General features: G+C 39.6%; 1 protein-coding gene across 1 annotated transcript in view; it reads right to left on the reverse strand.

The window, feature by feature from the left end:
- Positions 1 to 3442: 3442 nt before the first annotated feature.
- Positions 3443 to 12594, reverse strand: part of CAP2 (cyclase associated actin cytoskeleton regulatory protein 2) — a 68716-nt gene continuing 59564 nt past the window's right edge. The window contains exons 9-14 of the mRNA XM_037381755.1: positions 11960 to 12152; positions 10913 to 11088; positions 9565 to 9688; positions 9265 to 9347; positions 6553 to 6693; positions 3443 to 4982 (exon numbers count right to left, since the gene is read on the reverse strand). Coding sequence (XP_037237652.1) covers positions 4899 to 4982; positions 6553 to 6693; positions 9265 to 9347; positions 9565 to 9688; positions 10913 to 11088; positions 11960 to 12152 — 801 coding nt within the window. The 3' untranslated portion in view covers positions 3443 to 4898. The remainder of the gene's footprint in view (positions 4983 to 6552; positions 6694 to 9264; positions 9348 to 9564; positions 9689 to 10912; positions 11089 to 11959; positions 12153 to 12594) is intronic.

Here is a 12594-nt window from a genome sequence, read left to right on the forward strand (position 1 = left end):
TGGAAAGCCTCAGCAGGTGCCTGATTTCCTAGGACATTGAAAAGATTTCTGGTTTTCAAATGCAGACTTGAAATTACTTACTCCTTTATCTTCAATAGCTCTGTCAAATATTACTTTTAAGTTCAATCAGTTTTTAAGTGTGGTGTTAATGGAAACAGGCTTAGCAGTGTTCAAAAAACCAAAAGATCAGATTAATTATTGGTCACAAGTAGCTGGTTTTTCTTCTTCCTTGCCCATCAAACTTTCTTTTACCAAGATTATAATTTCAAAGTCAAAGTAATCGTGAAATGTTTTTACAGTGACTTTTAGAGGGTAGAATTTCCCCGTTCTTTGGCAAACGAGACGCATCCTTGGGAGTGCCGTAGCGCCGCGTGTTGTCATTCGGAGCTCCCGAGGGCCTGGGCCTCAGCCGGTTTCTGCCATCTGGTGGACACACGGAGTCACTACCGCAACGCGTCCCGTTTCCACTAACGGGGTAGCCAACGTTCTAAACTAAACGAGTATCACAGAATCACAGAAGGGTTGTGGTTGGCCGGGACCTCTGGAGGTCACCTGGTCCCACCCCCTGCTCAAGCAGGGCTCCCTAGGTCCAGTTGCCCTGGACTGTGTCCATGTGGCTTTAGAATGTCTCCAAGGCGGGAGACTTCACTGCCTCTCTGGGCAACCCGGGCCAGTGCTCTGTCAACCACACAGTGAAGTGTTTCCTGATGTTTACCAGCAACCTCCTGTGTTTCTGTGCGTGCCCACTGCCTCTGGTCGTGTCACTGGGCACCACTGAGGAGAGCCTGGCTCTGTCCTCTTTGCACTCTCCCTTCAGGTACTTATTACACACATTAACAAAACCCCCCTGAGCCTTCTCTTCTTCAGGCTGAAAAAGTCCCAGCTCTGTCAGCCTTTCCTCCTGGGAGAGATGCTCCAGTCCTGTCATCACCCTCCTGGCCCTTCACTGGACTCTCTCCAGTATGTCCATGTCTCTCTTGTACTGGGGAGCTTGGAACTGGACCCAGCACTCTGGATGTGGCCTCACCAGTGCTAAGTAGAAGGGAAGGATCACCTCCCTCGACCTGCTGGCAATGCCCCCTCCTTATGCATGCCAGGATACCGCCCGTCCCCTTTGCTGCACTGGCTCATGTTTGACTTGGTGTCCACCAGGACTCCCAGGTCCTTTCCTGCCAAGCTGCTCTCCAGCTGGGCAGCCCCCAGCATATACTGGTGCATGGGGTGGTTGTTACCCAGGTGCAGGACTTTGCAGTTCCCCTTGTTGAATTTTATGAGGTACTTGTACAGAGTACTTCATGAGTACTTCTACAGAGGTTCTATTTAAGAAAGTATGAGATCCGTTGAAGCGTTTTGTAGGAAAAAAGCTTTTTACTTTTGGACACTTAGTAAAAATCTCCTCTTTTACCTGTATGTTACTGGCTGATTGACAGCACCTGTACTGGTGAATATTTGACCCATGCAGGTTTATAAAAATGAACTGGCTAATTACACCATACACATTTGTTCCGTATCAATATAGGCACCAGATGCACTGTTTTCTCTTTTGACAGTTGCACTGATTTAAAGCATAACCACAATTTTGGTGCAATGTAGAGCTGAAATCAAGGGGCATACCTTGTGTGATAGTGTGCAGTAAAAAGAAGTGAACAATAGGACCTCAGGGATGCTCGGCGTGTAGCGGTTCATTCCTTGATGGAGTCAACCATTAAACACAGATCAAACTTGCTGCTGAAGACTTGGTGGACACAACTCATCATGGTCAAGATGATTCATCAAACCATCATTCTGCAGCTTGTTGACTATTTCTATCTCAAGATATACTTGATTTTTCAGAAAAATGAGTTTTTAACCTTTAATTGTACACAGATTCATGTAGGATAGAATCAGAATATTGGATTTATTTTGTTCATTTAGCACTCCTTTATATTTCTAAATTTAAGGACAGGTTGCAGGGAAAAACCAGTGCAACCTACTGTAAATGTATGACAAGTATATTTTATGAGGACCAGAGTTGACAAAAGCTGGTTATAGATTTTTTTTGTCATGTGGCTTAGTAAGAGTAGTGGATGAAGGCTATCTGCATATTTAAAAAGTTTCTCTTCTATTTTTCTGGTGTCCAATAATACATGGACTTGTTAGTTTTTTCTTCAGTTGAAGCAATTACCTTGAGTCTGTCCATGCAAGGCCTTCCTCCTTATCTTTCAAATGTCTTCCCTCTGGCAAAGTTCTCAGGTGTGCTCAGACTGTCAGGCATATGCTATTATTGCGTAAGACTTCTTCCTGTTAAGAAACCAGTCAAAAAAATGTGCGTGGGTCTTGCATGTTGCAGGAACGTGAGTGTTAGGGAGAAGGACTAGCCAAAAGGGAGTTTGCTTCCATAGAATCATAGAATGGTTTGTGTTGGAAGGGACCTTAAAGAGCATCCAGTTCCAACTCCATCCAACCTGGCCTTGAACACTTCCAGGGATGAAACACCCACAACTTCTTTGGGCAACCTGTTCCAGTGTCTCACCACCCTCACAGCGAAGAATTTCTTCCTAATACCTAATCCAAATCTACCCTCTTTAGGGTTTAGTTTAAAGCTATTACCCCTGGTCCTATCACTACAGGCGCTACAAAAAAGTCTGTCCCCTTTCTTATATGACCACATTTAAAAGCAGAATCAGACCAACCTTCACACTGCTTTTGAGGGGAGAGTGAAATCCCTAGGTAGAACTAAAAGAATTTGCCTGTGTAGTGATTCAGAGCTGTCTCGCTGCTTTCTGTTCATCATCAAGCATTCAGTACTTGTTTTGTGTCATACCTCCAAAGGATTAAGTGGCTTCCTGTTGCTGCGTAATGATTTGATCTGTATTGGATGCTAGATGAAAACAAGAGTCAGTATTTCAGGTCAGAATGCTCCATAATGAGATTATTTTATGGAACAAATTATGATTATGATTTAAGGATTAAACAATCCTTCAATAGTCATTTTATCACGACAAGTATGCAATACCCATTTTTCAGATATGAAGCACATCTAAGCGAAATATGGAGTGGACCGCTTGTGGTTTGTTAACGCAGGATGTTAACACATCCAAAGCCATACAGGGCAACAATCGGAAAAGCTAAAAATAGAAGGCAAACCTTATAAACTTGCACCAGGTCATGATCATCTCCCTAGACATAATCTCTGGAAGATACAGGTGCACCTAGAAGTGAGAATCATGAAAAGCTCAATTCTCTGGCTGTCACTACAGTTATACACATGAAACTTCAGTTTTACCTGCTAGCATGCAGAACAGCTGCTATTGACTGTCAGGTGGACGATGGCAGCAAAAGTGATAATGTTTTATGAAATGGGAGGAGGAGCTACTTGTTCTCAATCGAGCTCTTGAAACAGCATTTAAGGAGAAAGCAGGTATGACAAACACCACAATGGAGCAAGCTCTCAACAACTTTGTATTTAAACAAGTACATTTTCCTTTTTATTTCATAAGAAGTTTACTGTTGAAAAAATGGTATGTATTAAAGCAAACACATTATACACATAGATTAAACATCAGATAGCAAAACCTTACGGAATAAGCACTACTGGTTGTATTGTATAGGGTTTGCAATCAAAGATAAACTTTAAAACCCTCAAGAATTAATGTACTTTCAAGATAAATTAGGCACAAAATTTAGCTTGTAACTAGCTCTTCAAGCATCTCACTGTGATTTCACTGTTACAAAGTCTTACAAGTGATCAAAAACATATGATGACTTCTTAAATTTTTAAAATTTTACTCGTTCTATGTGCTGAAATAGTACAAATGTATACAACACTCCACCTTTGTTAAAAAAGCATGTACAATAGGGACTATAAAGTAGAATCAAAGGGCTAAACAGGAGATTACCCCTTTATATGGGCTTAGAATTAGTATGACATAAATCTATGGCTTTGCTTTGTGGACGTATTTGAAATTGAGTAAGTCCTACAAATGTGAGGAAGAAACAGGAACCTATTTTTAATGACTATGAGCTACAATAGCAATATTTTAAAGGAACATTATCAGTAAGGAAACTAGCTGGTATCTGACATATATGCCTCCCTCAGTTTTCTGAATAGGATGCAAGATACAATGTGAAATTTTAAATAATGAGAGATTGTCTCACCAGAAAAAAAAAATAAATCCAAGAGCAAAAAATCTTCAAGTGATTAGATGAGGCTTTACCTTAGAAAGAATTACTCATTTTCAAGAAGTGAGAGGGCAATAGCAAGCCTGTAGACCATAATAAAATCTTACCTCGCAGAAAACACAGGGATCTTCTAAATATACGTGTTAGAAAAGTGTTTGATTAAAATACCAGCTTTTTTTTTCTTTCTTTAGCAAAACGTATTGCTGAAAGTTGTCCTTTTTTTGCTTGTTTAAAACAAACCCCATTATGATTGCCACAGAACTACAAGGAATGCATACTTTCTAGGGGTACATTTTTACTGCATCATACAGGAATTGCTTAATAGGTAAAAATAAACATCTTAAAGTCTTAATGCTGTTTTTGATTAGCAGAAAAAAAAGGAATGCACTGAAGCAAGATGATAACAAAGTGTATCATGCAGTATTTTGGCTTAATGTATACAGTATTTCAAACCAAGGATATGACTGGAGGGTGGGGGTTTTAAGCTATTACATTCACATGAAATCATTTAGAATTAAAGTCGTATGTGAAGGCAAACTGTGTGGAAATGTGAAAAGTACTGGGATGCCTAACAAAAGGGTGCCAGATGTGTTGTTGTTCCTAGCATGCAGAGCTAATGCTTGAAGGCCTATCACAGCAGTATGAACTACTGCTACTTCTAGTTCTTTACATTACTGCTTTGTTTCTGCTGGCTGTGGTCTGGTCACGGTCAGCAAGTGCTGTATGGCGTTAGGAAGCTAACCCACAATCTCTGCAGGTTCAGTGACCAACTTAGATCCATCCCATGCTGTCTTGAACTGTTCAGGAACCGGAAATTCTTTCTGGTAAGAAACAAAAGCAACAATGATGGTTAAATAAACAGTGGATATCTCATGAAAACTGGTGGAATACTATTAGTGCTACATGACTGAGAAAGCATTGATAGCTCAGACATGCCAGGATTAGAGAGTAGCCTTCTTCATTACCCTAGGAAGCTATTTTACAATGCCACACAGGAAAAAGCCTTATTGCTACCCAGTTTCAAATAGCCTTGGTATGGCACTACTTTGCAATAATCCCTCTCACACCATTATTTGGAACAACTAAGTAAATAAGCCTCATGTCAGAAATGACTTTAGATTCCATCAGTGTCTGTGTTGGAAGACAGCAGAAAGGCTTTAGGTGTGGACATTTAGCAAGGAGTCTAATTTGAAGGACGAAAGCAATGTTATAGTATGGAAGAATAAAATAAAAACAGCAACGTATCATTTGACATGTGATACACTTCAAAAGACTCAGCACCCCCTGTGGGGTACATGAAACAAAGCAGAACATCAAAGAAAATCTCCTTCCATTCCATGTATTCAGTGAAAAGATGGGAGATGTTGTTGGGTCTTTCTCTGTTTGCAGTAAACAAAAACCAATATGACGAGAAGGGTTTTTTCATTCAAACCTCAAATAGATGTTTTGATAGCCAGTAATTTCAGATGATACGGTGATTTGAGGTCAGACTGATCAAAAGGACCTTTTTCTTTTAAGGGACAGGTGAATATGCACCCACTAAAAATCATTCCCTTTTTAGTTATCTAAAGCTGGGCATCCAGCAGTCACTTTTGGAAATGTGGAGCGTGAGAATTCTCTTGTTACATATTTTCTTTTATAAAGCCTAAACCCCTCTACCAAACAAAATTCCAGCCCAAAAGATTAACGAGAAATTTAAGTTCTGTCTATGGCCATTCAGTGCAATTTCAACACTGCTCTGTTGAGAAAACTAGGTAACTATTACAAGTATCCTTTGCCTGCATGATCCCTTGCTAGTGTGTGAAGTGACAGACCATGACTTTACTAGAAATGCTGATGGGCATAGTATGAAAATTTTACTAGAACAGAAAAGGAGCCAGGAAAATGCACCTGTTTAAGTGGCTTTTAAGGACTTATGTTGACAATAATAGAAAGTACTACAGATGCTACCCATGTATCAACAGCTTTAGAAAAAAACAAGTATATTATACTATATTGTTTCATCTGTAGTAGTATTGTATTTATTTTAGTTTTAGCATCATCATCTTCATGCTTGAGTGCTCTTGTGTGAAGTGAGCTTCTTTGGGAGGTCATGTTTGGATATCAAAAAAGAAAATTAAATGAACAGGAGATGAAACCATTATCTATCAAAATGGAAAGTAATAATGTCATGTCTGATCTCTGAAATTACTTTGTGCCGCAGAAGATAAGGAGTTCTTCCCGCACTGATAGCTGAGATGTCGGCACATAGAAAGTCAATTGTTCTGAATAATTTTTTGGTGATGTAATGTATTTGTGGTATGCTAAGTTTCTTTCCTAGCAGTTTAAGTGCTATGAGCTACCAAGACCAGCCAGGAAGAGGGAGGAAAGCTTTAAAAATATCTCACTCACATAATCACCATCTTGAGGGATAAGGATGTTCATCTCGGATGACTTGGCACTCACAATCTCACAATCTAATGATTCCTCACTGAGGTAGATGTGGCAGCCTTCTGTTTTGTTAATAGAAATTGTTGGCACTTTCCCCATCACCTGTAAAATAAAATCTACTTCATATCAAATCTTAAAATGTGCACAAAAATACTGTTAATAAAATCCTCTTTGCCTGCCAGGTCTAATTTTAGCCACCAACATCTGATCTGTGTGTCAGCTGCCTGCATGACACTTATATTTGATTTGGTAGACACTGTGAAAATTCTTGGTAACAAATATATACACAACAGCAAACTTCTAATATACAGCAAGCTTTTAATATACAGTTTGATGAAAATCCCTCCCTGATTCTCTCTAATTTCGGTGATGCTTTTGTGCTGATACTTAGGCAGTGTTGACCTTGTTCATCTTTGAGAACTGGTGAAGAAATCAAACAGGTCAACTCCAACCCAGTAAGGGCAAATGAAAGATCCCAGCATACAGTAGTACTCCACAAGTGATTTCTAATACATTTGGAAGACTTCAAAGCTCTTCCAGGTTTTACAGCATACATTAGGAAGGGGGTTTTATCCCCTTCAGGTAAGCTACGGTTCTAAAAAATTACTGAGATCAAGTTAATTAAATCTCTAAAGGTATTTCTTATGTTAGTTTACAAGCAAGCACAGGATTTACTTTAGGGGAGAAAGGGAAATCGCTCTTGTTTACAGTTCTACAGATTAGAAGATTTCTTCATGGCTATCTGGCTGACTCGCTGGTTGTCAGTAACAACTCCTCCATCTCCTCCTGCCCTCTCTAGCCTGGACAGGAATATGCTCTGGACAAGGCATCCAAAGGGCAGAGGTTGTTCTGAGCCATAGAACAGTAACGGCATGTGATAGGTATGTACTTGTTAATGAAAGACTGGCTCCCATCTTTCAAGTTGAGAATATATTTTCAACATTAGTTCCTTAATGCGACAGAAAACAAGAACAAGTGGTCTGTCCTCTTGCATCCCACCCTGATCCTGATGTCTGATCTACATAGAGGATCAATGCATCTTAAATTTTATTTTCTTTAATGGGTTCTCATTTTGCAAATATTTGGAAAGGAAAAAAAAATACCACTGAGAGAGAGCTAAGCAATATGGCTACTTACAGCAAAATCTGTAGGATGAATTAACTGAAATTTGTTCCATTAACCTCTTATGTATTTAGAAATGAAAAGCTTAGGTCTTCAAAATACTGAGAAAATTGAGATGCTCAGCACTTGGCATACTCAAACCCTGCGGAAGCTGCCTGATTCAAGTGGCATATAGCATATAGCCAGGCTCTGCCTGGAGTGGAACTCCACTCTGCCTCATGGCATAGAAGCCGTATACACTATTCATAGAACCTGTTTAATCAAAATAATTTTGATTCTTAGAAAAGATATTTCCCCTTTATTTGAGTATTAACAAGCTGTGGTTTCACTATTCATTACATATGAATTTTTCAGCTTCCATGAGTAGTTCTAGAGGTGATGATAAAAATAATCTAATTGTTTAAAAAAACACTGAAATAAATGCCTGGGATCTTTAACTGTCTCTGCCGTAAGAAGACGCGTAGTGATCATGAATAAAATTGCTTGTTACAGTTCAGAAGATACACACAGCTGGTAACAGTATCAGTCACTTGCATGAGGTTCAAAATATATAAAAAAGATTTGCTATTATTCCCTGTGGTGGCTGTGACCAGTATTTCTGAAGCATGGAGCAGGACTGTCTGCATTTAATGTCATACAGCAGGCACAGCCTTTTAGCTCACTTTGAAGACTGGCAGTTAGATATAATGTAATCAACATTTAATTTCTTTTTTCCTTAAAATAATACATCCTGAAGTCCCTTCTTGAGACTAGGTCATGTATATTGGACACAACCCAGTATTAGAGCATGTGTAGTTAGACCCCTCTGCAGTGGGGTGAGTAAGTGCTGTAAATGTCAGGCAGACTGTCTGTATTTTGAACGGGGCAAGTGTCCCCAGTACAGAGGGCAGTGTATGGATTTAAAATAAGTATATTTTCTTTTCATGAGAACCAGAGGCAAGACGATCTCTGATGGAGCTTTGCTTACTGGTTATCAAAGACAAAACCACTAGAGGCTTGTAGCCCCTTTCCAGGCAAGTGACTATGTTACTTGTTCATGTAATGTGTCACGTTGCTAGCAGGGGAGATTCTCAAAATCCTGGTACCTACTTTCACTTGATGTCATTTAGTTTTCCTTTGAAAGTCTATTTGAACATTTACATTGAGAGAACCAGAAAAAAAGAAATAGCCATCTTCTGGGCTTAAAAATCCATTAGCTAACTGCCAGAATTTGTTCCGTAAGCATTGCCGAACATTCAGGTGCTAGGAGCTGTTTAGCCTGAAAGCAAGAAAATCAGGGCCTGAAGTAACAGTTCTTACAGGGTATAGGTCTCAGCTTCACTGGAACCAGAAGGGACTGGGTTAAGGGAGTTTTGTTCAGTGATAGTCAATAGTTTTCATAGGCATTTTCTAAATATATCAGCAGAATTCAGTGTATATAAAGATACATCTGGATGGATCAATCTCTTAATTTTGTGGTGCTCCTGTGAGTTTTTAAAATCTCTTGTAGCTACACGTTGGGCTTTTCTTTCCTGCTTGTTCTCTGTCTTTGTTTCTTAAATAGATATTTACCTGAATCTGAATATCCCTCGAATTGATCACTTCCACGATTCCCACAACGTTGTCAAACACAAGGCCAAACTTTTTACAGTTGTCTAAAATAAAAGCAATCATAAATAAAAAAGGCAAGATAAAAACAAATAGGTGCATGCCTAACTACGATAATTCCCGGTCTTGCACCACATAGCTGAGCAACTTTACTCACATGATCAATCCATTAAAGTGAATGGAATGATTCAAATGCATTATTAATCACGTAAGTCAGTTTTTTTCAAGATTGGCATTTAAAGCCCAGCTGAGCTATCCACTCACCAATAGTAATTGAATTGATTTTTCCTTTTATCTGAAGTGTAGATTTGTTACACTTAAAAATGTAGGCCACTTGCTTGAGTTCAGTGTTGTTAATGACCAGGTCATTCTTATCCTCTTGATATTCCTATTTCAAAAGAAAGTTTATTTAATTGTGTTTAACTAGCTAACAGTCAGACAGAGTTTAGTACAACTTATCCTCGAGTCATTGCATCTTCAGTTACAACAGAGCAATATCCTTCCTGTGGCTTAAAAATCTAATCTGCTTAGTGATCGGTTATGTCACCTAATTCACCCTTAGATGACATGTGTATTTTAGAGCTGCAGAACTGAAGAACTTAGCACAGACCATGACAAAACTCATTAATTTTGTAACAAAGGCACTATGCTCACAACAGTTTAAAAATGCGCTTACAAAACGGTTGCCTGGCTCCCATCCAATCTAGACCGGCACCTTGAAGAACAGAGCACGCTTTTGTTCCCCCAGATGTGAAATAATGTTCTACGCAGTATGTTATGAGCAGGTGCAGGTATTACCATATACAATAGGGAGTAATAGGTGAAGAAATGTCATTATGAAGCATGAAGGGACATTTACACCTCATGGATGTCCAGGACAGACTAGGGATCCACAAGGAAAGTTCCAGGTACTATAACTGTAAGGCAGCATAACACAGACAAATGGTGACTGCACCTTATGTAAACTCAACTCCACCGGAGTAACCGTGTATGTGACTTTCTGCATGACTAAACTGCATATTGTTTCCTTCCTCTTTTAACCAACACAGTCACGTGAATTTTCACTCACAGATTCTTTGGTATATGCCTAAATAAATTAACTCCCAAACTTAAAACAAATCTATCTTTTCCATCTGTAGATTGAGCAAAAGGAAAACTCTTCTCTACTTTTGAGCATGGGAGACATACTTGCATGGAATGGGTGATGAAAAATAAATGTATAATTCTCTTGGTTAACAAAGCTGGAGAAAGTTCTCTGTGATAATACTGTTACCTCTCACTTGCATAAATGGCTTGCAAGAAGGGATTTTAATTGAAGTTCTCCACTGGACTTGTTTCTGGGGGATTGTCTGATCTTGCAAGGAATTTATATGCTGGTTCTGGCATTCTCCAGTTCAGATGAATTAGTATATGATTCTCAGATACAAATGAATTAACCTTAGATGCCACAGAATAGTAAAAGCTAAACTGTAGTGAGGTAGAGCAAGCAAGACTCAGCGCATTTTAGCTGCAGCTTTGAGTTGTTGCACCTTGATGATGGTGCAAAACATTTCAGTGCTCAACCTGGTTTGCAGCGTGCAGGGTGCAAGTCAGAGGTGTGACCGGAACTCACCACTCTCCACTTCTTTCCCTCTAGCTCCAAGACAGGGGCATGGCTCTGCTGCGGGGAATTCTTGGGAGAGGTAGGACTGGGAGTATGGCTTTTTGTCGGAGAACGAACAGATGGACATTGGGCACGTAGACTGGGATTCTTGTGAGTCTTCTGGTCATCAGAGACATGCCGAAGCCCTAAAAAAAAAAGGGTATTTATGAAAGAGAGTCTGTTTTCCAGTCCTAAGGATGTTCATATTTAAGCAGAAAAGGTTCATACCTAATTGTGTTAAATTATTCTTTGAATTTACATTTTTTATTTTGTCAAGGTTTGCCTTGGTAACAACCTAAGGTGTAACTGCCTACATATTTTTGGCAGTTCATACAAAACCTCTTTTACTGTGGATGGGCTGTCTTAGTGCCTTTAACAGGAAATGCCACAATGTCTTCTGATCCCTCTCTGTCTGTAGTGAGCTCTGACAGCTTGTTATATCGTATTTTTCCATCCATAAAAATGAGATTCTTTTTGTCATTTATGACAGTATTTGACCTATCCCTGCAGCATTAAAGGTAGATGTTTCAATTGTACGTATTCAGGCTTGCAGCCATCCACTTTAATTACACCTATCCAGTATTGACACAAAAAGCTTTATTATTGTACTCCATGCTGATCTGTGAGCCATACCTTTTCACCTAACGTGTAACACGTTTTGACGCAGGTTGGTGTGCTGAATGTGAATTAGAAAGGGGGATACATTTTTATTGGAATTGCAACTTAGAGGTTCACTTGCTGTTGGGAATTGAGGTGTCCAGCTTGGCTGCCTTAAAGTTAAAAGGATATCTCTACATAAATGGTGTGAATTTCTGGTATGCTGAACATATTTGGGTGCTGTTGCTTCTAAAGGAGGTTTTGGTATGCAGTCTAATCCATCAGATTCACTGCAAGCCTCAGAAAGATCTGAGTTGCTTAAATGTAACTTAAAAGCGCAGTGGAAGTTCAGTTAATACATATAGGAGCTCTTGATGTAGTTTGACTCGTGGACCAAAATTCAATTTCATTTCTCCTGACCTTTGGTAATTGCCTCTCCCTGGTTAAGCTGCGCAAACAGAGCTGAGCGAGCTGCAGTTCCTTCATCCTTTACGGTTTCTGTATCGAAGATGGGGGGAGGTCCAGGTGGTGGCGGTGGTGGCGGTGGTGGTGGGGAGAGGCATGATCCGCTTGTTAGAACAGATCGCATAGACATGGGTGATGCAACAGGACCCTGTTTGAGATAGACGGAAATTATTCTACATACAGCGACTGAAGGAACATTGTATTATGGTAATTCCTACTTAGGAACATCCTTGAACGCTGTGAGTTTGAGTGACTCTAGGCAGCCACAGGCTCAGAAGAATTCATGGCACTGTAATTGAATGTAATACTATGAATCTTTCCCTGCACCAAAGCTGGCAAGGCTGGAAAGACTGACAGTCCACACCACTGCCTTACTGCAGAACTACTCCACCTAAAATATTTATCTCAAATACTTGTCAAGACTGATGTTAAAAATCTTCACTAGAAAAGATTCCATCATTTGTTCCAAATGATGTTTAAGGGAAAATGTCTCCTTTTTTTTTCAGATACCAAATTCAGTTAGCCATAGCTTGGTGTGCATTCAGAAACAGAGAAAATGTTTTGATCTAACACAAATAACTGGGAGGGTC

This window comes from Falco rusticolus, chromosome 3 (genome assembly GCF_015220075.1).
Source record: "Falco rusticolus isolate bFalRus1 chromosome 3, bFalRus1.pri, whole genome shotgun sequence".
Lineage (NCBI taxonomy): Eukaryota > Metazoa > Chordata > Aves > Falconiformes > Falconidae > Falco > Falco rusticolus.